This window comes from Salvelinus namaycush, chromosome 5, assembly GCF_016432855.1.
Source record: "Salvelinus namaycush isolate Seneca chromosome 5, SaNama_1.0, whole genome shotgun sequence".
In the NCBI taxonomy this organism is placed as follows: domain Eukaryota; kingdom Metazoa; phylum Chordata; class Actinopteri; order Salmoniformes; family Salmonidae; genus Salvelinus; species Salvelinus namaycush.
This window is the reverse complement of record NC_052311.1, coordinates 16,160,184-16,187,919: the sequence shown is the minus strand read 5'-3', so window position 1 is coordinate 16,187,919 and position 27,736 is coordinate 16,160,184. Positions and strand designations below refer to the sequence as shown.

Genomic DNA, 27,736 nt, shown 5'->3' with positions numbered 1-27,736 from the left:
TTGAGGGGACAGCAAATTTACACTGTTATACAAGCTGTACACTCACTACTTTACATTGTAGCAAAGTGTCATTTCTTCAGTGTTGTCACATGAAAAGATATACTCAAATATTTACAAAAATGTGAGGGGTGTACTCACTTTTGTGATATACTGTATATATATATGATGATCACAACACCCCTCTCTCTATATATATATATATATATAGAGGGAGAGACAGAGATATCAAGAGAGAAAGAGTTATAGAGAGAGATATATAGAGAGACAGAGAGAGAGATATACACAGTATATAGAGAGAGAGAGATATATAGAGAGACAGAGAGAGAGATAGAGGCACAATCTGTTGAAGAATAAAAACGTACAGTAGAATTTCCACCCGGGCTTGTACGTGCTACAGCACACACTATACAGTGGCAGAGTATGCCGTCACATAATCTTCTTACCCAAGACAAGGCTGAATGTAATCTTCAGCACGGCTAACGGCAAGAGTTGTGTTTGTAGGGGCTGGTTTCATAACTGAACTTGTAAACCCCATCTCTCACACACACACTCACACACACTTCCCAGTCCAGTGCCAGAGGGCAAATGGGTAGAGAGTGGGGGATTGGGGTCTTTGTGCACTCTGAGTCCTGGCCATTAAATAAGCTTGGTACTGCAGAGGTGAACAGCATTGACAATGATGTATGGAGGGAGATTGGCTCCGGGGCTGTTATGTAGCACCTGGCTCTGGTGTGGACAGCAGAGCAGCAGCCCCCCTGCCTGCCGGCTACCATACAAATCCGGACCAGATTTAGTACCTCGACTCTAATTCAGACCAATTCAATTTGGTCCAGGACAAATGTCAGCTGATTAAAATGGAGGTACTGGACAGAGGGGTTGAATAAATGTGCCGCCTCCTACTTCAAGGCTGGACATGTTATTGAGCAGTGGTGAGTCCGTGAGTGGCGAGGTGATCTAGCCTTTACTGCTGCTCTCTCCCTCTCCCTACTGCAGCCATAACCTTTCTGCTTCACCCGATACTCTCTCTCTCTCTCCCTCTCTCTCCCTCTCTCTCCCTCTCTCTCCCTCCCTCCTTCCGGCATTGAGGCATACTGCTGCTCATGATTGACTCAGATATGCTCTTCTCACATATGCTTGGCTTACTTCTAAAATATGCCACATACATAACCATGCTGTCATGGTATGATTCTAGCAGTGTGGCCAGCACCGGCTCAGCATTAGACTGACAAAAAGAGAGAGACCATACTAAAACATGTCAGCAATATGACTCTGAATGTAGCTTTAGTTTTTTTGGAGTGTCTTTTCCACTTGCGGTTGTAGAGACAGTGTGTCAGGGAGGCACAAATGGCGGGGGGGTATCGGGACCACGGCTGCGTCTGTTGGGCAACCGCAAAATAATGTCATATCACCGAACGGTGGAAAGAACGACTGAATTATGAAGGAGGGAGGTTAATTATGAATGGAGGGATGGGGGGAAACAGGGCCTCAGACACACGGTTGGTCGCCTTCCATGACTAAAGAGCCAGCTACTGCACAAAGCTAGCGCACCACTCCTCAGTATGTAACGAGCTGGAAAGCTGGTCCTAATTAGCTAGTCTGCATGGCTAATGTCGCTAATGTGATCCGTCTCTGTTGTGTGTGAATCTTAACATATTCAACCTGATTTCTCTGTATGTCAACTGTCACTGGTTTGATTGTGCTCTTCTTAACACGAGTTGACAAGGACATTTTGTGCTCTCATTGACAATAAAGCAGCAAAATTATTAAAAAGATGGGAAAAAACGATGATCACAACACCCCTTATGGGTAGAATGTGGAATTGACAGCCAAGATTGACATTAAAGGCATTATTCAAACGAGGAATAAGGCCTTCATGCTTGGTACTGTCAAAGTTAAGCTTTGGAAGTAAAATATCAGCCTACAACTTTTCATTGCATTCTGTGTCTTTTTTCCCCCCGGTTAACCTTCAAAACCCTTGATGGGCAGTTCTCTTTCCCCAAATCTCAATTTATTGTTAAAAAAACACCCCTCTCCTCTTCCCAACCCCACAAAAGTAATATTTGTTATCCACCTGACCTTAATAAATTGAGTTTCTGCATTTATCTGGCCCACTGATTCCATTTTCCCCCTCTCCAACAAATTCATATTTTCAATGACGGCCTAGGAACAGTTGGTTAACGGCCTTGTTCAGGGGCAGAATGACAGATTTTTACCTTGTCAGCTCGGGGATTCGTAACCTTTCGGTTACTAGTCCAATGCTCTAACCACTAGGCTACCTGCCGCGCCAATGGGGACCGAAGGGGGATGGGGGCTGAAGGGGGGTTGAAAATGGTGCTAAGTGTTTGCGGTTGAGGTGGGGGCTGAAGAGGGGGATTGAGGGTGGGTCTAAGGGCTTGCGGTTTAGGTGGGGGCTGAAGGGTTGGAGGTTAAGGTGGGGACTGAAGGGGGATTTGAGGATAGAGCCAAGGGTTGGTGGCTGAGGTGGGGGCTGAGGTGGGTGCTGAGGGGAGGTTGAGGTGGGGGCTGAAAGGGGGTTGAGGATGGGGCTAACGGGGGGTTGAGGTGGGTGCTGAGGGGAGGTTGAGGTGGTGAGGTTGAGGATGGGGCTAAGGGTTGGTGATTGAGGTGGGGGCTGGGGAGATTGAGGTGGTTGCTGAGGGGAGGTTGAGGTGGGGGTTGAGGATGGGGCTATGGGTTGGCGTGTGAAGGGGGGTTGAGGTGGGGCTAAGGGTGGGGGTTGGGAGGACATTGGGACCAGACCTGGAAAAAAGAGGGGTGTTCCTCCCTTTGCATTCTCTCGCCTGGGAAACTATTGGGGTGTCTTGGAAAACAAGGGTCTCTGGACTAGATGCCACGGCCCAGTGCTTTGTGAGGGATTGAAGACAGCTAGCTACTGTGGAGCAAGCAGCTGTGATGAAGAGGTCATGTGCACAACTTTTATAGAGTCTTTCTCTCTACCCAAAACACCAGTCTCTTTCTGTCAAACGACCAACCCACCCACCCAAACACAGAACACTCCACCCACAACCTAGTGTCCAATCAGCCCACATTCACTGCGAGGAGCTACTCCACCAAGCAGAGCAAACAGTACCATCTGACCTCTGAAACAATGAGGGTATGATACATTCCCAAACAATGGAATTCATAGAAAAATAAAGGACAACTGGACATGGAAGAACTCTATTTCTCTTCATCAGTTAAATCATACTCAGATCTGTCTAGCACACAAGATCACAATGACCACTCGTGTGAATGTGTTTTTCACAAGTGGAGAAGAGAACAATTCCGTTGGTGAATGTTTTGCAAATGGTGGAATCATATATCAACGGTTGGCATTGAGGACATCTAAAGATTATTTTGGGAAAAAAGATAAACTCATATTGTTCACTAACTACAATGTTAAACATCAGCATATTCTAGAGAAGTTGCATTTGTTCTCCTGGAGTGGCCCCTCTCTAATCACAACTTGAGGAACTTAATGGATCTAGCTAGTGATTGGTTCTGGGTCTGAGGACATGGGAGGCATTGTCACTCCCAGCGATGGCTCAATGGAGCTGGGCTAATCGCGGGCAGAGGTCTGTCCGATGGGCTCCTACTATAGTCAGAGTGGGCCCTGGGACATGCACTAGGACCCATTCACAAGCCCTCTGAAACATTCAAAGCCTTTCCTTCTAAAGGGCCAAACTTTTGTTCCACTCATAAAGAGCCAACCAGAGGTACTCCGATAGATCGGAGGGCCAGTCAAAATCGGATTATTTCCACCGAAATCACCCTTTCTCCATTTGCCAGATAACTATGTGCCCACCATTGTCTCCGACCTGAACATGATGGAGACTGGATGTTTATTGCTACATTTATTCCAGAAGCAAAGAAAATAGTTTTTTCCCGTCCCTTCCTTATATTTTCTTTGAAAAAGAAATCTGGGCCACATGCCCCAGAGGAACGCAAAGTATTTTAATTCATTCCCACCTTTTCTCTCTGGCGTCCATCTCGGAAACCACTATTCATGCCCACAAGTGATTTGTTCGGGCTGGACCATCAAAGCAATTATTATAGCAGCCTGCTTATGAGGGGAATATGACTGACAACAGCGTGATGGAGGGCACTTGGCTTCAATTTCTTAGATCTGAAAGCCTTTTTCATTGGCCCCCGCACAAATAGCAAAACGTAAACAAACCGGTCATATTAAAATAAATACTATGGTACTATAGCTAAGACATTTGCAAATGTTTCTATTTTCAATGTAACCTATCTTCAATAACATCCTCGCCTTAGCAGCAGAGTGATTGAGTGTCACTCTTAAATGGGTTGTGCCAGAAAATAAATCCCTGTGCTGTAACTGAATGCAGAGGGGAGGGGGGGGGGGGCATGGGATGGGTAAGATATGTGTAGAAATTAATGTAATGGACATGAGGAGGAACAGAGGCCTTGGATGCCTTCGGTCATAATGAGAGCGTCTTATATTACGGACCATAATGCACAGGGTTGCTTACGCAGCGTATAGGTGTCTTGTCAGGCCATTACCGGCCTATAGGAACACGGCGCACCACAAAACAGGATACTCCGTAAATGGATAACGCGGGCCGATAAGTACCGAACGGCGCCACTGCCTGCCTCCGCCATTCTACCTCGTGTGATTGAGAGCAAGAATTCCGCCTAGAGTGACAAAGGATTAGTGCGAGGGATGGATGGAAGGATAGATAGGTGGATGGATGGATGGATGGATGGAGAAGATGGACAGAGAGAATGTGAGAAAAAGAAACAAAAGAAAAGCAGAGAGTACAGTGTCAAGAAGAGGATGAGGGTAAAAAGGAAGGTTGATAAAGAAGGAGGAAAGGGGGTACGGAGGGATGACAAGAAAGAGAGCGATAGCACGTCAGATCATAAGTCTCCTGGCATTGTTTTACTCTGATGTCATCTCTGTACAATGTCCGCATCCCAAATGGTACCCTATTTCCGTTATAGTGCACTACTTTTGCTCTGGTCAGACCTAGTGCATTATAAAGAGGAATAGGGTACAATTTGTGATCCATCCAGTGTCGAGGCCCCTCGTCTCCCATCTAATCTCTATCCTTCTCTATTCTCTCCCACTGACTTATTCCCCTCGTCAATTATTCAGCCTTTATAAGCAGCCACCATCTATTCTGTTCGCAACAGATCCAGTAAAAAGATGAATAACAGGCTCCGTCAGCCTTATGGGCTGTCATAAAACTTATACAACAGGCAAAAGAAAATCCATCGCTTACAGTTTTGCTTACCGACCACTGTAAACATATTAATGAAAAGATGCCCTGTAAATATATTAATGAAAAAATATCGACTGAAAGAAGACAGAAGAGTCAAAGCCAGGAGTTTTACAACACTCTGTATCCATGAGGGATTTTTACATGCTTTTACGCTAATCAAAATGTATGCTGGCTTGGCAGAGTGTGTATAACCACAGCACAGTATGGAGCTATACCTGTGTCTGGATATCTGGGGGTATGCATCAAGAGTCTCAGAGTAGGAGTTCTGATCTAGGATCAGTTTGGTCTTTCAGATCATAATGAATAGAATTATATGGAAAATGAAGACCTGCTCCTAGATCAGCACTCTTACTTTAAGAGGTTTTGTGAATACGGTCATGGGTGAACGTTATATAGCTAGGAAGAAGATGATGCTTCTGAGAGTTGATTAAGAGTATATTTCCACAGGGTGACTTTCTCCATGCTGTCCTCATTGTCCTCCAGTATAATCTCCAACCATACTATTCCCATTGTCCTCCAGTATAATCTACAGCCATACTGTCCTCCAGTATAATCTACAACCATACTGTCCTCATTGTCCTCCAGTATAATCTACAACCATACTGTCCTCCAGTATAATCTACAACCATACCATCCTCATTGTCCTCCAGTATAATCTACAACCATAATGTCCTCATTGTCCTCCAGTATAATCTACAGCCATACTGTCCTCCAGTATAATCTACAACCATACCATCCTCATTGTCCTCCAGTATAATCTACAACCATACTGTCCTCATTGTCCTCCAGTATAATCTACAACCATACTGTCCACAATGTCCTCCAGTATAATCTACAACCACACAGTCGTCATTGTCCTCCAGTATAATCTACAACCATACTGTCCTCATTGTGCCCCAGTATAATCTACCACCATATTGTCCTCATTGTCCTCCAGTATAATCTACAGCCATACTGTCCTCCAGTATAATCTACAACCATACCATCCTCATTGTCCTCCAGTATAATCTACAACCATACTGTCCTCATTGTGCCCCAGTATAATCTACCACCATATTGTCCTCATTGTCCTCCAGTATAATCTACAGCCATACTGTCCTCCAGTATAATCTACAACCATACCATCCTCATTGTCCTCCAGTATAATCTACAACCACACTGTCCTCATTGTCCTCCAGTATAATCTACAGCAATATTGTCCTCAAATATAAACTACAGCCATACTGTCCTCCAGTATAATCTACAACCATACCATCCTCATTGTCCTCCAGTATAATCTACAGCCATACTGTCCTCAATGTCCTCCAGTATAACCTACAAGCATACTGACCTCATTTCCTCCAGTATAATCTATAACCATACCGTCCTCCAGTATAATCTACAACCATACCATCCGCATTGTCCTCTAGTATAATCTACAACCACACTGTACTCATTGTCCTCCAGTATAATCTACAACCATACTGTCCATAATGTCCTCCAGTATAACCTACAAGCATACAGACCTCGTTTCCTCCAGTATAATCTATAATCATACCACCCTCATTGTCCTCCAGTATAACCTAGAGCCATACTGTCCTCATTGTCCTCCAGTATAATCTACAACCATACTGTCCATAATGTCCTCCAGTATAACCTACAAGCATACAGACCTCATTTCCTCCAGTATAATCTATAACCATACCGTCCTCCAGTATAATCTACAATCATTCTGTCCTCATTGTCCTCCAGTATAATCTACAATAATTCTGTCCTCATTGTCCTCCAGTATAATCTACAATCATACTGTCCACAATGTCCTCCAGTATAATCTATAACCATACAGTCCTCATTGTCCTCCAGTATAATCTACAATAATTCTGTCCTCATTGTCCTCCAGTATAATCTACAATCATACTGTCCACAATGTCCTCCAGTATAATCTATAACCATACAGTCCTCATTGTCCTCCAGTATAATCTACAATCATTCTGTCCTCATTGTCCTCCAGTATAATCTACAACCATACTGTCCTCATTGTCCTCCAGTATAATCTGTTGGGACTCGGTGACATATAGTCTGTGTCATTATCAAGACAGCCAGTGGTGGCCAGGCTCCAGGACACACACACGCACACGCACAGATGCACGCACACACATACTTACATACACACGCACTCCTAGTGCCAAAAACCCACCACAGCCCCATCCATATAACAGCAGTCTGCCGCAGGGCAACACTGACCTAACCCACTGGAAAGGAACTGCAGGAGAGGGAGTGCAAAAAATCTGCTCCCAAGTTGAGGTAATGCAGTGAGTCGCCAGCCTCATCAATGACTTAGTGCTCTCCCCCTCAGGGCAATGAGGTCACTTAGGAAACTCCACTAGCCTGCCCACTGATGAACGCTTCCTGTCCTATACACGCCACACTTACCACCGGCCCATTGGTTTGTGTTTTAGCCTATCGGACTCACACAGCCACATAGTGGCACCACACTGATGTTTATACTTGTAAATCCTAGAAAATAGTCAAGAAAGACTCCCAATCTGTGTTACTCAGTGTGTTAGGTCTCCACCAACAGACCCTACCTTAGCCTAATATAGCAGAACCCCCCGAACATTCAGCCAATTTCTCTCTTGATCTCCTGCATATGGAAGGAAAATGTTTGTGTTGTTATGGCATGCTGTCTGTTTTTAAACCAAGATATTAGTCATCTGTTAGAAGGGGAGCAACATTGTAATTTATGGAATTCATGAATAGCAATAGCTTTTTTTCAGTTTGCTTGTTGTTATTTTTCTTTCTCAGCATGGGGAGAATTTGAGATTGCAAATAAACTCCTAAACCCAGCTGGGGTAGGATTACGAGATTCCGAATATTACGGAAGCCAGATGCCAATCAACTCCTCGTGAGGATGAGGAGACATGGCGGAAATGAGGGGGAGATTCGAGGAGGGCAGGATTACCCCCTCAGTGTTACACTACATGACCAAAAGTAGGTGGACACCTGCTTGTCAAACATCTCATTACAAAATCATGGCCATTAATATGGAGTTGGTCCCCTCTTTGCTGCTATAACAGCTTCCACTCTTCTGGGAAGGCTTTCCACTAGATGTTGGAACATTGCTGCGGGGACTTGCTTCCATTCAGCCACAAGAGCATTAGTGAGGTTGGGCACTGATGCTGGGTGATTAGGCCTGGCTTGCAGTCGGCGTTCCAATTAATTCTAAAGGTATTCTAAAGGTGTTCAATGGGGTTGCGTTCAGGGCTCTGTGCAGGCCAGTCAAGTTCTTCAACACCGATCTCGAACAAACCATTTCTGAATGGACCTCACTTTGTGCATGGGGGCTTTGCGATGCTGAAACAGGAAAGGGTCTTCCCCAAACCTTTGCCACAACGTTGAAAGGACAGAGTCATTTAGAATGTCATTGTATGCTGTAGCGTTAAGATTTCCCTTCACTGGAACTAAGGGGCCTAGCTTATTCCTCCTCCACCAAACTTTACAGTTGGCACTATGCATTCGGGCAGGTAGTGTTCTACTGGCATCCGCCAAACCCAGATTAGTTCGTCGGACTGCCAGATGGTGAACCGTGATTCATCACTCCAGAGAACGCGTTTCCACCGCTCCAGAGTCCAATGGCGGCGAGCTTTACACCACTCCAGCTGATGCTTGCACATGGTGATATTTAACTGACTTGTTGGAAATGAACTGACTTGTTGGAAACGTGGCATCCTATGACAGTGCCACGTTGAATGTCACTGAGCTCTTCATTAAGGCCTTTATTCTGCCAATGTTTGTCTATGGAGCTTGCATGGCAATGTGCTCGATTTTATACACCTGTCAGCAACCGGTGTGGCTGAAAAAGCCGAATCCACTAATTTGAAGGGGTGTCCACATACTTTTTTATATACTGTATATCAACATTTGCTCTGCCACTTAGCAAGTGGGTGCTGGCACAGGTGTTATGTGAGGCTTGCTAGCCTAGGGCAGAGGTACTGTAGAGAAAAACAAAAGAATCATGAGAGGTCAAATAACTCGCTAGCTTTAAGCATGTAGCCATCATTCAGACTAGCTAGAATCTCCCTGGGCAGACCTTTGTCTGGAATATTGGCTTTGAAGGCTAACGACCTGAAATGGTCCACTTGTGGGTAATTAGGCATGGCTGTCCCCCTGTCTCTCAGAACAGTAAATATAGGAGAATAAACAACCATTAGGGGTTATCGGAGTTGCCTGCTAATTGAATCATCATCATAGAGAGCCATCGGGACAGTCCATGTTAAAACTCCACACAGTCACAGAGGCAGTTTAACATTACCATCCCCTGGCAATGGACCAGAATATCATGCTTGCAGTTTTAAGACATCATGGCTGTATTGCAGCTGTCTTGCTTGTTCACAGTTCATCTGGTAGTGTTAAAAAAAACTCTACAATTACCCAAACATACGAGAGCTCTCACACACACACACACACACACACACACACACACACACACACACACACACACACACACACACACACACACACACACACACACACACACACACACACACACACACACACCTCAGAGAGATCTCACGCTGCTCAAATCCCTAAACCCACCCAGCTATAAGTCAGAAGAAAAGAGAGGAAAGAAAGAGAGAGAGAGAGGAGCCACTAAACCAGTGTGATTAGTGCTAAGTAACTAAATGGGTCATATCAGTTATCCATTACCAGGAGAGAGGGACTATTAGGACTGCTGTGATCTAAATGGTGAACCTGCTCTCCCTCTGCCTCCTCTGGTAGACGAGGGCTGTTCATTTGAGTGTAAATGTTGCACACTCTTAGGCCCTCTCTCTTCTCCCATTCACTCTGTCGTTCGTTCTCCACACAAATGGAAATGCCGTTACATCCTCGAGCCCCATCAATAAATAAACTTGACACAAATAAACAGATAAATAAATAAATGTGCGAGGACTGGCTAATGGGCAACCGTCAGCATTAGTGATGGAGCGATGTCAGGCACAATCACGCCTGGGTGGGCGGAGAGATTCTTCCTGATTGCACACACAATTCCCCAAAGACAGAGACAGGGGCACTCCGCCAGACGAACTGACACGAGAGCTCTAAGGCAGCCTTCACTCCTGACTTCTTTTTACCCTCCTCGCTGTCTCTCTTTCACTCTGTTTAACTCTGTTTCTGTCTGTCCATCTTTCTCTCCTCCACCGCTACCCAACGATGCCCCCTCTCTCTCAATCTTCGCCTTGCACCCTAAGCCCACATTACCTCTGTTTTTTTCTTTCTCCCTTTCCATGTTTTTACTCTCTCTTCCCCTCCTCTCTCTCTTAGTCTCTCCTTCTCTCGCTCTAGCTCTCTCTCTCTTACTCTTTCCTCCCCTCCAACCTCTCTGTCTCTTCCGTCTCTCTGTCTAAACAGGAGTGCTGTGACATGAATGTTCCTTCTCTGTGTCTTTGGGTTCGTGCTATTGTCAGGCCTTTGAAAGCCAGTGGTCTGACAGGGCTCAACTTGCACGCACGCACACACACGCACGCACACACACACACGCACGCACACACATGCAATGCAATCCCATCGTGACCTTGAAACACCTCTTGGATGTATTTCATTGCACACTTCCATTGGATTCTTAAAGGCTAAATGATAAGACAATTAAAGGCAACACCTTGTAAATAGTGCAGAAATTCCACTACTAACTGACACATAATTCACATCTGCTTGTAAAAATGATCCATTTAACAGCTGTACATCTGTTGAGCTACTTGGGACAAAATAGATTAAGTCCGTCTGGATCCACTAGTGGAGCTCTACTGCTGAGTGCAGTCTAATGTAGTCCTACCTTTATCTACAACCAATCAAGACATGCTACCATGATGCCACAGGTCAGATATACAGTTAGCCCTATTAGAGCATTAGATTAGAGAATTAGAGAATTCCTAAAGCTAGTACTTACTGACAGCCTGGTCCCAGATCTGTTTGTGCTGTATAGCCAACTCCTGTAGTTGTATGGCCTTAGGGGTTGGCAAGACAGCACAAACAGATCTGGGACCAGGCTAACTGATTGATTCTGCAGAGTGAACAATCTGTCCAGATTGCCAGTGCTTACTGCACCATGGGGAGCAGACAGGAGTTGTATTCACATTGTCAGGAGCTATTATATCAGAGCAGAGCTTTAAACCACGTGATTCACTTAACTACATGTAATTACCAGCCATATTGCAGCACACCATTCAATATGTCATAATAATCAATAAGCTGAAAAGACAGACGCTTCGTAAACAGAGAAAAATGGGAAATGGTAAAAACTATAACCCAAAAATATAATGCGTAAACATACTTGAAATTAATGTTTTACTTTGCTGTCGTTGCTTAGGAACACAGAGATACACTAGTTATTTGGAGAATATGGATACAAAATAATACTTGATTGCTTTAGCTTTACCTTTACTTCACATGTGGCCTGGAGAAACAAACAATGTGTTGTTTGTGTTGCCATTACACCTCTGGTGTGAGTTCTACCAATTAGTACTTTGCAAAAAAACTACATTTGAAAATCACCTCATCTGTAGCGGCACAATCCCGTGAACTGCTAATCACACTAATCTGTCGAGCAAGACACAAATTCAAAACATCACATTTTTCAACTTGTTAACAACCTCACACGTAAAAAAATTCCGGAAAACCACAACTTCTAAACAATTACAATAATTGACTTTTACAGACAAGTTCATTTGACAAGAATTGTACATTAACAAATAATGAATAGACAATTGTGCTCATTGAAACTCCACAGTAGCACCATTGTAGGAGGATGAGAACTCCTTTCTTGGCAAATTAGTCCTTAAACTCAGCCTCGGCTGCCAACCTACCTCTACCACCCTATACCTCCTTATTACACACCATCCAGCCTGCCAAATGTGAAATTAAACGCAAACACCACCCGGATGCTATTTGTCTGAGGTAATGGAGATGAGAAAAATAATAAGGGATATGACAGAAAGACAGAGGGAAATAGCGTCAAAATAGCCTGTCATCGCCTCTCATTGTCACGGAACATAACTACATCCTATTGCAGAGAGCCTTTATTTATTCTACTGAGGATTATTATTAGAGCCTCTTCGCCCTCTCTCGGCTCTAACAGGCGATGAATACGGTTTTATTCGTCCAAGGGAACTTTCCATCCTTCAAAAGACTAAGTATGATAGCTGTGTAGATTCCATTGGAATATTATGAGTCCGATTTTTTCAGTCCTGAGGACGGTCGTTTGGTTGGTTCATGCGCCTCTCTGTGGTTTCAAGAAGTGATTCCCCTTCGCTTTTATCAGCTGAGAGTTATAGGTCTATTGGGAATTAATCACGCAATGAGTTAAATCAATCCTATTGTGTTGAATGTGCCAGGGTAAAATAAGATAAAAACTTCAATTACGGGGCACAAATTGATCCGGTATTGACAATTTGCACTTCAAATGACCTTTTCAGAGCTCTGAGCACATACTTGAGGACCAGTACTGTATTGGGAGCAGTCTGACAGTGGATAAAGAAGTAAGAAATGCTGCTGTATGAAATCTTTATACAAAAAAAGTCAAAAGGATGTTTTGGTTGGTCATTGAGAGATTGGCATCTCACTTTGCAGGGAGTACCGGCTTGTCTCTATTCACATCAGTGAGGCCACATTCCTGGGGAGAAGGGCTAACATTGGACAAAATAATCCAATGTCCAATTGGATAAAACCATGTGTGGAGCCCTTTGCTTGGCCAGGCGATTGACTTCCCTCTGAAAGGGTTTGCACGACACAGACAGGCAGGGAGTAAGGCCTGGTATTGGAAGTGTATACACAGATGGGTCGGCGTTAGAATGACACAGTGTGAGGGAAAGCGGACACCCTGTTGGGGCCCTTTAACTAGATTTGGAGGTCCAAAGCCTCTTGTAAGGAATCAAATAATGCAGGACTTGAGAGCCGGTTGTCTTCGGGGGTCTCGCCCGGGACACCCTAAATGCCATTCAGAAAGTCCACCCTTTCATTGAGATTTGATTTATCCTCGAAAAATGTATCGTGTGTCACACTTGTCTTATTTGAACTGTCCTCTCCAGCTGACGGAGTAAATGGCAGATCAGTTATGCGTGGGGGGTACTCAAACGGTACATCAAATCCTCATCTATATTTCGCTAAGCTGTTTTCAGGACTGGAGGTCCTTGGTGTCTATGAGAAGGACAGAGAGGGACAATAGAAGTGTAGCACATCTACTCTCAGACATCAAACCCCCCGATGGTCTGTCGGCCCTCAATCCTTCAGTCTCGCCTCTTCCTTTTAGCTGTTGAGAAATATCTCTTATCTACCACAAGCAGAGCCTCTCTTCCCTTCTATTGATATCTACGATCTACTAAGCCATCTCCAGTCCATAGCCAAGGGCACTACCCTCCAGGTCCCCTCGGCCCGAGCAAATCACGTTAGCTCCACTTCCTTTAGGAGTGGCCCTGGGGAATGCCCCCAAATGAATAACATCTATCAACACCCTGAAGTGGAGGGGAGAAAGCAGGGGCTTTAGTCTGCCAACTAAGAGGTGATATATATCAACAGCCTCTATATGATAGTGTGTGTGTGTGTGTGTGTGTGTGTGTGTGTGTGTGACAGTGAGGGAGCACAATCAAGAGAGATCAAGAGACATGTACACGAGAACATGTGTGCGAGAGGAAATTCATTGCTTCGGGAATTGCAATCACTATCACATCTACGTGATACAATAACATAGACTAATTTAAGTAACAAACTGTGTAATTCTCCACAGATCACATGAAGGATAAAGAAATACACTGAGTGTACAAAACATTAAGAACATCTTCCTAATATTGAGTTGCACCCGTTTTTCCCTCAGAACCGCCTCAATTCGTCGGGGCATGGACTCTACAAGGTGTCGAAAGCGTTCCACAGGGATGCTGGCCCATGTTGACGCCAATGCTTCCCACAGTTGTGTCAAGTTGGCTGGATGTCCTTTGGGTGGTGGACCATTCTTGATACACACGGAAAAGAGTTGAGTGTTAAAAACTGTTCGATTCTATATGAACCTTATAAAATTTCACAGAGGATTAGTAAAGCTTAAACCAAGTTTATTTACCCATTGGGTCAATACAGCTGCATAAGACAAAATACATATTCACAGAAGCACTGATATTTAACCCTTTCTCCCAGGCTGAGTCTCCTACACATCAGAACAGCCAATGCATCTCTGTTGCTAGACAGAACTTTAGTGATATCTGTTCTTCCTCACTTCATCTAACCTGACCTCTGCCCCAAAGTGCTCACTCCTCCCCAACTCACGGCTGTCATGTTGACTCGTACCAGACTGTGTCTTTTCTCCTCCCATAGGATCCCTGATGGCTAACAAAAACCTATCCGGACAGAATGTAAACGTTATACATAGCTCGCTCTCCCTCAGTGACATGAATAAGTATATTTCATATTTTCAGAACCCAACAAAACCCAACCGTGTTGAAGTTCTTGACACACTCAAACCGGTGCGCCTGGCACCTACTACCATACCTCGTTTCAGGGCACTCAAATATTTTGTCTTGCCCATTCACCCTCAATGGCACACATACACAATCCATGTCTCAATTGTGTCAAGGCTTAAAAATCCTTTTTAACCTTTCTCATTGAAGTGGATTTAACAGGCGTCATCTTTTCGCCTGTTCCGTATTTGTCATGGAAAGAGCAGGTGTTCCTAATGTTTTGTACACATAGTGCAGCTCCCTAGCTCAACGTAACATAGCCGTCTAGTACATAGACCCATTAATAGGGACAACCTAATACATATGGTATTGAGATATCATTTATAACACGATGGGGGGAATAATAAAAGAGAAAAAAATCCTTGATCTTTGTCCATCTTTCTCCTCCCTCCCCCTTTCTCCCTTCTCGTTCATTTGCTTCTTTGCAGATTCTTCCCTTTCTCCACTTTAATATTTGAGATTAGGCGGTAAGGCCCTGAAATCACATAACTGTGACATGCATTAAATGACGGCATATCTTCTGTTTTTTAACCCTTTAACACGCAGCTCAACTGGGCGGTTGAGCTAATTTTGACAACCAATTTTAAATTAAATTAAACAGATGAATTTAGTTTGGCATATTTTATCATCATCAAAATGCTCATGTGGTTTTCATTATCAGACTCCCATATTATCTGAAACACGCATTCAAAGATGGTTGAAAACCAGGAAGTGAATGCGAGCAAAACCGAACCACATTTACCACACATTTTTTGTACTAACTGTGTATAAAATGTGAAATTACACAACGTTGTAAAATGTTGTTGACTTCTAAAACATAATTTAATAATGAATAAATTAGTAATATGTTGTTTTAACATTTTAGGAACTCTTGAGAAATATGCTCTACCAAGAGGTTGAGTTGCCCATTAAATGATTGCTATTGACTCAAAGCTAGTGATAATGGACAATAGAGAAATATTGTTAAGGGATTTTTTTTGTCTGTGCAAACACAAAAATCTTCTTAAATCCATATCATTATTCACTGTCTTCACTGTCTGTTCAATATGTTTCACAATATCATTCAGTACATCTTACTGGTCTTCGAAGCATATACAGTGCATTTGGAAAGTATTCAGACCCCTTGACTTTTTCCACATTTTGTTACTTTACAGATTTATTCTAAAATTGATTAAATAGTTTTCCCCCTTATCAATCTACACACAGTACCCCATAATGACAAAGCAAAAACAGGTTTTTAGAAATGTTTGCAAATGTATTAAAAATAAAAACCAAATCATCACCTTTACATAAGAATTCAGACGCTTTACTCAGTACTTTGTTGAAGCACCTTCGGCAGCAAATACATCCTAGAGTCTTCATGGGTATGATGCTACAAGCTAAGCACACCTGTATTTGATGAGTTTCTCCCATTCTTCTCTGCAGATCCTCTCAAGCTCTGTCAGGTTGGATGGGGACCGTCGCTGCACAGCTATTTTCAGGTCTCTCCACAGATGTTGGATCGGGTTCAAGTCCGGGTGGCTGGGCCACTCAAGGACATTCAGAGACTTGTCCCAAAGCCACTCCTGGATTGTCTTGGCTGTGTGCTTAGGGTCATTGTCCTGTTGGAAAGTTAACGTTCACACCAGTCTGAGGTCCTGAGCGCTCTGGAGCAGGTTTTCATCAAGGATCTCTCTGTACTTTGCTCTGTTTATCTTTCCCTCGATCCTGACTAGTCTCCCAGTTCCTGCAGCTGAAAAACATCCCCACAACATGATACTGCCACCACCATGCTTCACAGTAGGGATGGTGCCAGGTTTCCTCCAGAAGTGACGCTTGGCATTCAGACCAAAGAATTCAATCTGGGTTTCATCAGACCAGAGAATCTTGTTTAGAGTCCTTTAGGTGGCTTTTGGTAAACTTCAAGCGGACAGTGTCATGTGCCTTTTACAGAGGAGTGGCTTCCGTCTGACCACTCTATCACAAAGGCCTGATAGGTTGAGAGCTGAAGAGATGTTGTCCTTCTGGAAGGTTCTCCCATCTCCACAGAGGAATTCTGGAGCTCTGTCAGAGTGAGTATCGGGTCACCTCCCTGACCAAGGCCCTTCTCCCCCAATTTCTCAGTTTGGTCGGGCTGCCAGCTCTAGGAAGAGTTTTGGTGATTCCAAACTTCTTCTATTTAAGAATATTGGAGGCCACTGTGTTCTTCGGGACCATCAACGCTGCAAAAATGTTTTGGTACCCTTCTCCAGATCTGTGCCTCGACACAATCCTTTCTCGTGGCTCTATGGACAATTCCTTCGACCTCATGGCTTGGTTTTTGCTCTGACATACACTGTCAACTGTGAGACCTTATATAGAAAGGCGTGTGCCTTTCCAAATCATGTCCAATCAATTGAATTTACCACAGGCGGACTCCAACCAAGTTGTAGAAACATCTCAAGGATGTTCAATGGGAACAGGATGTACCTGAGCTCAATTTAAAATCTCATAGCAAAGGGTCTGAATACATATGTAAATAAGGTATTTCTGTTTAAAAAATGTATACATTTGCAAAAAAATCTAAAAACCTGTTCTCTTTGTCATTATAGGGTATTGTGTGTAGATTGATGAGTACATTTTTTTATTTGATCCATTTGAGAATAAGGCTGTAACGTAACAAAATGTGGAAAAAAGGGAAGGGGTCTGAATACTTTCCCAGTGCACTGTAAACTGTAAATGCATTCCTTTACATTAATTTTAATATTCATATTTTGACATACAAATTTATAGTATTTTATGAATATTTGATATCAGTCCTCATTTAACTAGGCTTGTATTCGATTATAAGTAAATGAAGCAGACATAATGTAAATTAATGTATACATTTTATTTTATGATTAAAAAAGTTTATGCAAATTCAAAAATGTGTTTATTCTAATTGGGCAACTAAACCAGCATTATCTATGTAAGTTTTAGTCATGCAAACAAAATTTCATTTTATGGCCTATACTGAGGCTAAATACACATATTTAGCAGAAAAATACTTTTTCGGATTTTTGGGGGGGGGGATGTTAAAGGGTTTTAATGGACTTAAGATGATCTCTCTCCGGGTCAATGTCAAAGAGGCCCTTATGAGGTTATTTGAAAAACACACACATATACTGCATGTTCACGCATACACTTTTAATGGACGAATCACACACACACACTCATACATGCGCACACACGCAAAACACAAGCACGCACGGACACACTGAGACGCAGAGAGTAGGGGAAGGAAGATTGTAATGACTTTGAAAACGGCCAGTAAATAATACTGATTGGCTCCCATCCTTTGAAATTTGATTGATGTGCCTCTTGGGACATGCAGACCGAAAATCGATGGTGTGAGGATGTAGGAGCCGGCTCCATGCCTCTCGCTTACCCACCAATCTCTTGGGTTATACCCCAGGTATCAACACACCGGAGCGGGGGGAAAGATGGGGCTTTCATGGGCAAAACTCCCCATGCTGTTATTTTCCCATATTGGTGTGAACCTCAGTGCTGAACAGCGATGTGTTGTTGTATGCAACAAAAGGGTTGGGGTCAATTCCATTTTAATTCAGTCCATTTAGGAAGATGCTAAGCCTATCAACAGTGCCTTCAGGAAGTGTTCATACGCCTTGACTCATTCCACATTTTGTTGTGTTACAGCCTGAATTCAAAATGGGTTAAATATGTATTTTTTTCTCACACATCTACACACAACACCCCATAATGACAAAGAGAAAACACGTTTTTAGACATTTTTGCACATTTATTGAAAATTAAATACAGAAATATCTCCCTTACATAAGCATTCACACCCCTGAGTCAATACTTTGTAGAAGCACCTTTGACAGTGATTACAGCTGTGAGTCTTTCTGGGTAGATCTGTAGAAACTTTTCACAACTGGATTGTGCAACATTTGCCTATTATTAATTCTTCAAACTCTGTCAAATTGGTTGTTGATCATTGCTAGACAACCCTTTTCAGGTCTTGCCATACTTTTTCAAGTACAGTAGATGTAAGTCAAAACTGTAACTCGGCCACTCAGGAACATTCCCTGTCTTCTTTGGAAGCAACTCCAGCGTATATTTGGCCTTGTGTTTTAGGTTATAGTCTTGCTGAAAGGGGAATTCATCTCCCAGTGTCTAGTGGAAAGCAGACTGAACCAGGTTTTGCTCTAGGATATTGACTGTGCTTAGCGCCATTCAATAAAAATGTTTATGCTGAAAAACTCCCCATTCCTTAATGATTACAAGCATACCCATAACATGATGCAGCCACCACTATGCTTAAAAATATGGAGAGTGGTACTCAGCAATGTGTTTTACAGAATTTTCCCCAAACATAACACATTTTATTCAGGACAAAAAGTTAATTGCTTTGGCATTTTTTGCAGAATTACTTTAGTGCCTTGATGCAAACAGGATTAACACTTTTATTCTGTTCAGGTGTCCGTCTGTTCACTCTGTCAATTAGGTCAGTACTGTGAAGTAACTACAATGTTGTTGATCCATCTTCAGTTTTCTCCTATCACAGCCATTAAACTCTGTAACTGTTTTAAAGTCACCATTGGCCTCATGGGGAAATCCCTGAGCAATTTCCTTCCTCTCTGAGTTAGGAAGGACCTCTGTATCTTTGTAGTGACTGGGTGTATTGATACACCATCCAAAGTGTAATTAATAACACCAACATGCTCAAAGGGATATTCATTGTCTGCTTTTAATTTTTTTTGGACCCATCTACCAAACGGTGCCTTTCTTTGCGAGGCATTGGAAAACATCCCTGGTCTTTGTGGTTGAATCTGTGTTTGAAATTCACTGCTCGACTGAGTGACCTTACAGATAATTCTATGTATGGAGTACAGAGATGAGGTAGTGGTAAACACTAATATTGCACACAGAATAAGTCCAAGCAACTTATTATGTGACTTGTTAAGCAAGAATGTCATAAGAAAAAGGTTGAATACTATGTATTGATTCAATACATTTCATATTTTCATATTTTATTCATTTGTAAACATTTCAATTGAGATAAATCTCAATTGAAATATTTTTAAATTCAAGCTGTAACAACAAAATGTGGAAAAGGTCAAGGTGTGTGAATACTTTCTGAAGGCACTGTGTAGAATGTTGTATGTTGTTGGTTATGTAGCCTATCTACACTACCGTTCAAACATTTGGGGTCACTTCGAAATGTCCTTGTTTTTTAAAGAAAAGCTAATTTTTTTGTCCATTAAAATAACATCAAATTGATCAGAAATACAGTGTAGACATTGTTAATGTTGTAAATGACTATACAACATTAACAATGTCTACACTGTATTTCTGATCAATTTTATGTTATTTTAATGGACAAAAAATTGGCTTTTCTTTCAAAAACAAGGACATTTCTAAGTGACCCCAAACTTTTGAACGGTAGTGTAGATACCGTTGTATGTTGTTGGTTATGTAGCCTATTTATATAATGTTGTATGTTTTGGCCTGCACTACCACTTTAACACTAGTGACGTTAAGCCCCTTGAGAATAAATAATGTTTTCTGAATTGAATTGAGACTTTCTAATTAGAAGGAAAAAATACTATTTCCTGGAAATCATGTAGCCTGAGTTGACCCACACATCATGCCTACTGTATAGCATGTCTGGTTGAGGAGAACGAAAACACGTGCACCCACACAACAGAATATCTGGTTCTAAACTCTGTCAATCCAATCACTGTCTCTGTCAATTAGGACTGGCTTCTGTAATTGCATCAAGTAGGTTATGATGACCTCACAAGGGTTTGTTACCTTCCACACAATTGGAGAAGCAGAGAAATGTTCTGGAAATTGTCGTTAATTGGGATTGGTGCCTCCTCGTTATGCACCAGCCTCTTCGTAATGTTCCTATAGACTCTTATCAGTGATTTGGAAGAAGGCACCTTTAATCGTAAAATCACCCATTGGTGGTGGGGGAGCTTGATTCTATATTTTCCCAGCCGGTGAAGTTCTGTTTGCATCCCAAAGGGCACCCTATCCCCCTTGTAGTGCACTCCTTTTGACTATGGCCTGTAGGGCTCTGGTCAAAAGTAGTGCACTATATAGGGAATAGGGTGCCATTTTGGGACTCCTCAAAGTGCACCTAAAGATCAGCGCTCTAACTGCTCGCAATATGATAGAAACGTAATAAAGATTTCCCATACAGAATGGTGCATTCATTCCAGAACCCATTTCCCACACAATCCTTGGGAGCCTTCGTATGTCAAAATTATTCCTGTCGTAACCTAATGGGGTTAGACCTAGTACTGTTACGGTGACCGTATTACCGCCACACCTGCGGTCACGAGTCATGAGGGCAGTCAAATTCTACGTGACTGTTTAGTCACGGTAATTAGGCTTCTCCAAGCTCTGAAGCTGCTGATGGTCATTAGTAGCCTACCAAACTTGCTAACTGCCTGGTACTAAGCACTCTATTGTCCCTCTAATCACTCTGACATCAATGTAAATGTAATTGAAAATCAAAGCAAACCCTTCATGAGAGCCCATGAGCTCATGCTGCCCAACATTTCTATAGGCTATACAATTGCATGAAAACAATAGATATTCTGCCGGTTAAAGTAACTGGGATATTATTCCATCGACAGAGGTCGGATTGAATTGATTTGAGCGTTATTTTAAAGTTTCTGCCAATGGTTTACCTAAAGGAGGAAACATATCTACTCCCAAATATTTCAAATGGGAAAAAATTTGGATTCCATAAGTAGAGATGGGGTGGCAGGTAGCACTTGCTTGGGAGCGATTGAGATAGTGGCTTGCAAAAGTATTCACCCCCTTGGCATTTTGTCTATTTTGTTGCCTTACAACCTGGAACTAAAAATGATTTTTATTTGGATTTCATGTAATGGACATAAACAAAATAGTCAAAAAAATGAAAAGTGGTGCATGCTGGTCAGATGAGACTAAAATTGAGCTTTTTGGCCATCAAGGAAAACGCTATGTCTGGCGCAAACCCAACACCTTTCATCACCCTTAGAATACACCATCCCCACAGTGAAGCATTGTGTTGGCAGCATCATGCTGTGGGGATGGTTTTCATCGGCAAGGACTGGGAAATTGGTCAGAATTGAAGGAATGATGGATGGCGCTAAATACAGGGAAATTCTTGAGGGAAACCTGTTTCAGTCTTCCAGAGATTTGAGACGGGGATGGAGGTTCACCTTACAGCAGGACAATGACCCTAAGCATACTGCTAAAGCAACACTCAAGTGGTTTAAGAGGGAACATTTAAATGTCTTGGAATGGCCTAGTCAAAGCCCAGACCTCAATCCAATTGAGAATCTGTGGTATGCCTTAAAGATTTAAAGACCCATCCAACTTAAAGGAGCTGGAGCAGTTTTGCCTTGAAGAATGGGCAAAACTCCCAGTGGCTACATGCACCAAGCTTATAGAGACATACCCCAAGAGACTTGCAGCTGTAACCGCTCTTGCTGCGGGTGATTCTCTGATCCACCTCTACGCAGACGACACCATTCTGTATACATCTGGCCCTTCTTTGGACACTGTGTTAACAACCTCCAAACAAGCTTCAATGCCATACAACACTCCTTCCGTGGCCTCAAACTGCTCTTAAGTGCTAGTAAAACTAAATGCATGCTCTTCAACCGATCGCTGCCCGCACCCGCCCGCCCGACTAGCATCACTACTCTGGACGGTTCTGACTCAGAATATGTGGACAACGACAAATACCTAGGTGTCTGGTTAGACCGTAAACTCTCCTTCCAGACTCATATTAAGCATCTCCAATCCAAAATTAAATCTAGAATCGGCTTCCTATTTCGCAACAAAGCCTCCTTCACTCATGCTGCCAAACATACCCTCGTAAAACTGACCATCCTTCCGATCCTCGACTTCGGCGATGTCATTTACAAAATAGCATCCAACACTCTACTCAGCAAATTGGATGTAGTCTATCACAGTGCCATCCGTTTTGTCACTAAAGCCCCATATACTACCCACCACTGCGACCTGTATGCTCTCGTTGGCTGGTCCTCGCTACATATCTGTCGCCAAAGCCACTGGCTTCAGGTCATCTATAAGTCTTTGCTAGGTAAAGCCCGCGCCTTATCTCAGCTCACTGGTCACCATAGCAACACCCACCGGTAGCACGCGCTCCAGCAGGTATATTTCACTGGTCATCCCCAAAGCCAACACCTCTTTGGCCGCCTTTCCTTCCAGTTCTCTGCTGCCAATGACTGGAACGAATTGCAAAAGTCACTGAAGCTGGAGACATATCTCCCTCACTAACTATAAGAATCAGCTGTCAGAGCAGCTTACCGATCACTGCACCTGTACACAGCCCATCTGTAAATAGCCCACCCAACTACCAGATAATAGCCCACCCTACCTCCCATATTGTTTTTATTTTTTTTGTTCTTTTGCACCCCAGTATCTCTACTTGCACATCATCCTCTGCACATCTCTCACTCCAGTGTTAATGCTAAATTGTAATTATTTTGCCACTATGGTCTATTTATTGCCTTATCTCCCTAATCTTACTAAATTTGCACACTGTATATAGATTTGTATATCGTGTTATTGACTGTATGTTTGTTTGTTTATGTGTAACTCTGTGTTGTTGTTTTTGTCGCACTGCTTTGCTTTATCTTGGCCAGGTCGCAGTTGTAAATGAGAACTGGCCTACCTGGTTAAATAAAGGTTAAATAAAATAAAACATTGCTGCAAAAGGTGGCTCTACAAAGTATTGACTTTGGGGGGGGGTGAATAGTTATGCATGCTCAAGTTCTGTTTTTTTGTCTAATTACTTGTTTGTTTCACAATAGAAAATATTATGCATCTTCAAAGTGGTAGGCATGTTGTGTAAATAAAATGATATAAACCCCCCCAAAAAATATATTTTAATTCCAGGTTGTAAGGCAACAAAATAGGAAAAATACCAAGGGGGTGAATACTTTCTAGATATGGCAAAATATTGCCTGCGTATAATGAGATGAAGAGGCACGGGAACCTGTTCACCCAGCTTCGGTATGGGAGCCCATCGAACCCGCTGAGGCATGGGAGCCTACAAACCGACTGAGGCCTCCCAGGTAGCTCCGGCTCCAACACCCGGATCCGACATCACCCCCAACACAAAAACAAAAATACAAAAAAACACTCCCTAATGCTTCCCTTTGACGAGTCGTCATTTTGTAACGATGTACGCCGAAAGTCGGGAACCAAGTTCAGGGAGTGAATACATTTAATAAATAAATGAACAAAACAAGAAACACCAACAGCGCACCAACATAGAACAGGAACAATGACGACTGGGGAAGAAATCAAAGGGGGTGACAAATATAGGGCAGGTAATCAAGGAAGTGATGGAGTCCAGGTGAGGGTCATTATGCGCCTAACGCTTGTGACAGGTGTGCGCCCTAACGAGCAGCCTGGTGAACTAGAGGCCGGACAGGGAGCACACGTGACATAAACGTTCTGATCTGTTGCATCAGACTTATTGCTTTAAAAAAATATATATATTATATAGTGATTTTATTCATTTGGTATCTATCGCATCCCACAAGTGTCCCGGAGTATGTTTAGAATATTTAATTGAGATACCTGAGAGAGCCATGTGAGTGAGAGGTGCTTCGGAGCACGGCGATTGGCAGCCGGGAAATTGGAGGTCTGCATCTCTCCCAAATCAACCTGTGTGAACTGCTGTATTAATAATTTCAGAATAAAATACTAGTACATTTTTCTAATATCATAATGTTTCTTAAGACCTGCCTAAAGAAAAATGTTGATTTCTTTGTGATGGTGTATATTGAATGGATTTAATTGAATGTTAAAATGTAGATGCCCCATTGTGGGTTATTTGGATTTATCGGGGCCCGTTAAATGGCCATAGCACTACACATATGGTCCTATATAGCTCAGTTGGTAGAGAATGGCGCTTACATCGCCAGGATAGTGGGTTCAATTCCCGGGACCACCCATAGATAAAATGTATGCATGCATGAATGTAAGTCGCTTAGGATAAAAGTGTGCACAAAATGACATATGTTATGTTACATATGCACTAGCGCTGCACATATGCCTTTGATTCATGGGGAAGTTGCTGAAGTTGATGATCACTTGTGATTTATCAGGTCTTTGTTATGGCTGCAGTTATGAAGCTTATGAAAAAATCTTATTTTACTATTGCATGTTTTAGGTTATTTTTTAGCCATTGGTGATGCATCAGGTACTGTCTACTAATGTAGCCAGCTTTGGGGGAGTAACAAGTAATTTATAAACGTTTATAAAGTATATATAGTGCACACTTTAAGTTATGGGCTGCAAAGTAGTTGATTAATAATTAGTAAATGGTTTATAAGGATCTACATTAATAATCAGCTGAGGTATTAGTAAGTGCTTTAACTCACATTTAAAAACTCAAACAATTAATAAATGAACCATTCATGACATACATAAATAGATTCATAAATTAGTGTATAAATGCTGAGTCAAACCATTAATCAACCATTAACAAATGCCTTATAAATAATCTGATGATTTAACAAGTACTCCTTTATAGCTGATTTATAAGTACATGAGTAGTACATTATTCATAATTTACAAATTGTGAACATACTATAATCAAACACCTTATTGATTATTTTATAAATAATTCAGAAATAATGTTTATAAATGCATAAATTACTATTTAGAGATTGCTTATTGACATTTACAAATGAAGGAATAATGATGAATAAATGGGGATTAAACGCTTTACAACCTGTTTATAAATGGTTTATTAATATAAAGTGTTAGAGAGATCCCTTTATCCCAAGTCCTAAATATCCTAAGCCTTCCCGCAATACAACTGGTACCTATTTTTTATTGCATTTGACCGAGTGTATTAGATAACCTAAAAACTAAACAAACTTGTGATAGTTCCACATTTCATTGTCACTCCATTCACACACATCCTTAAACACGAACATACAAGACCGAGACGAAAAGCAAAGACAGACAGTCAACAGTGAAAAATGCACTTCACATAGATACAGCAGATTAGATTAAAGTGGTGGTTGGAGAAAAAAAATCTAACCATTGCGCCACAGACAGTTGTTTCAAAGTAGGCCGGGGGAGTAGTTTTGGGGTGTTTGCGCTTTGTGTAACGTTTGACATTTCCCAGAATGCCCTAGCTGGAAAAGGAAGAGTGAGGGAAGGAAAACAACAAACAAATCCGTGCGTGGCGACACATGACGAAAAGCAATTATAGCCCTCGTGTTGGTGACAAAGCCTTTCCTATAAAGTGCCATGAGACAGGATGTGATGTCATGCTCTATCAGCGTAGGCCTACAGGAATGGGGTACAAGCTCTACAATACAAGAGCTGGTGTACTACTCAGAAACCAGACTGAGATTTGAGTCACTGAGTTATTAAAGCAGGAGGGAAGCTCAAGAGTACTACTCTCAAGTCTAAGGTGCCACCAAAATTCAACCCCATTCCCTATATAGTGCACTACTTTTGGCCAGATCCCTATATTCATTCCTGTTTTTGAGATAAACAATCTGTCTGCAACCTAATCTAATCATTCAAATCAATCTAATAAGTCTGTGACCACATCAAGTAATACAAAAAAATACACTTTGTGTTGCTATCACCACTGGTTGAAACAAGATAACACTATGTAACCTAATTGACAGGAGTCAGAGAAGTAATCAGACAAGTTCTAGCTCAGTGTAGGAGTCTGTCAGAGAGTACACCAGCTCTGGTTCAGTTGGTGGGGGAAGATGCCAGATGAGAATTACACAGCCAGGAGTGGAGGCGGTGCTGTACAGTGCAGTACATGTGCAGGGAAAGGGTTAAACTACGGACACAGCATTGGTTGGGTTACCATGGTTAGCACCCGGCCACCGAGAGACAGGACTGCATGGACTTTGATCACCTGCAACATGACCAAGTAAACAGAAGAAAAAGAAAGGAAGGAGAAAGAGAAAAAGAGAACGATGTCAGACATGAGTCTTTTCAGGAGTTTGGCACCAATTATCCACTCTGAAAAGTCTGGTTGTTGGCACAACACCTCAGCACACACTCTCACTGTACAAACATGCTCACTCACACAGAGAGAGAAGGCACTTGAGAAGGAAAATACATTGTGTTGGTTTGGGCTGTTGGCAATCATGTCAGTCTTGATGGACCATGTTAGAGTAGAAGAGATATTGCAGACGGAGGGAAGATGAAACGTAACACTGTGTGTGTGTGTGTGTGTGTGTGTGTGTGTGTGTGTGTGTGTGTGTGTGTGTGTGTGTGTGTGTGTGTGTGTGTGTGTGTGTATGTTCTCCTCTACATGGCTAGCTGTCTGCCAGTGAGTGCAGACCAAGCTATGAGAACGATTCAGGAGTGTGTGTTGTGAGTTGTGACACCCTGTTTCATTAACCAGGTCTTATTGGACAAACCTTGACATGGACCCTGGTAGGGAGACATGACTGGCCAAGAAAAGAGGGAGGAGAGACAATGTGGGAAATTAACAGGTCTGGCAACATATCTCTGACATTTGACATCGTGCCAGTTAATTTAGGACGATTCGTTCTGCCATGGTGTGCATATGCTGGTATGTTTGTCGTTGAGGTTGTTGATAAGGAAGAAAAAGCTGTTGCTGTACAGGGCCTAAACCTCTGTGTATACTCACTCCATCTGATCATACTAAACGATGCTAACCCTCATGAGGCCCGATGAGCAGATTAGCATCAGGAATATCACACTCGTCCACCACAGAGAGAGCAGCACCTGTGGCTCCTCTATACAGACAGGGCTCTGTCTCTCCACCTGCATATCAATGTAACCTCTACCAGGTGGCACCTTACCATCCCCCTGGGCACAGGCCATTCATCATGGCAGGATGGAATATGTTAACATTAGGATTATGCTAAATCCCCTCCACCGCTGGAGCCTGTAGCCCATAGACCCTGCTCACATCCCATTTCTATTGTAATCAGAGCCTTATGAATGACAATGTGACAATGAATGTGTAATGAAGTGCACCGGGGATAGTACAAGTGTGTG

At 42.5% G+C, this 27,736-nt stretch overlaps 1 protein-coding gene across 5 annotated transcripts in view; it reads right to left on the bottom strand.

Moving 5' to 3' along the window:
- diaph2 (diaphanous-related formin 2) overlaps positions 1-27,736 on the bottom strand; it is a 700,846-nt gene that overhangs the window by 47,178 nt on the left and 625,932 nt on the right. For 4 of the 5 annotated variants that reach the window (XM_038993651.1, XM_038993650.1, XM_038993654.1 and 1 more), the window contains one exon: positions 26,568-26,618. The exons of the other annotated variant lie outside the window; for it this stretch is intronic. In XM_038993651.1, the coding sequence (XP_038849579.1) occupies positions 26,568-26,618 (51 nt within the window). The remainder of the gene's footprint in view (positions 1-26,567; positions 26,619-27,736) is intronic. 5 annotated transcript variants of the gene reach the window in all.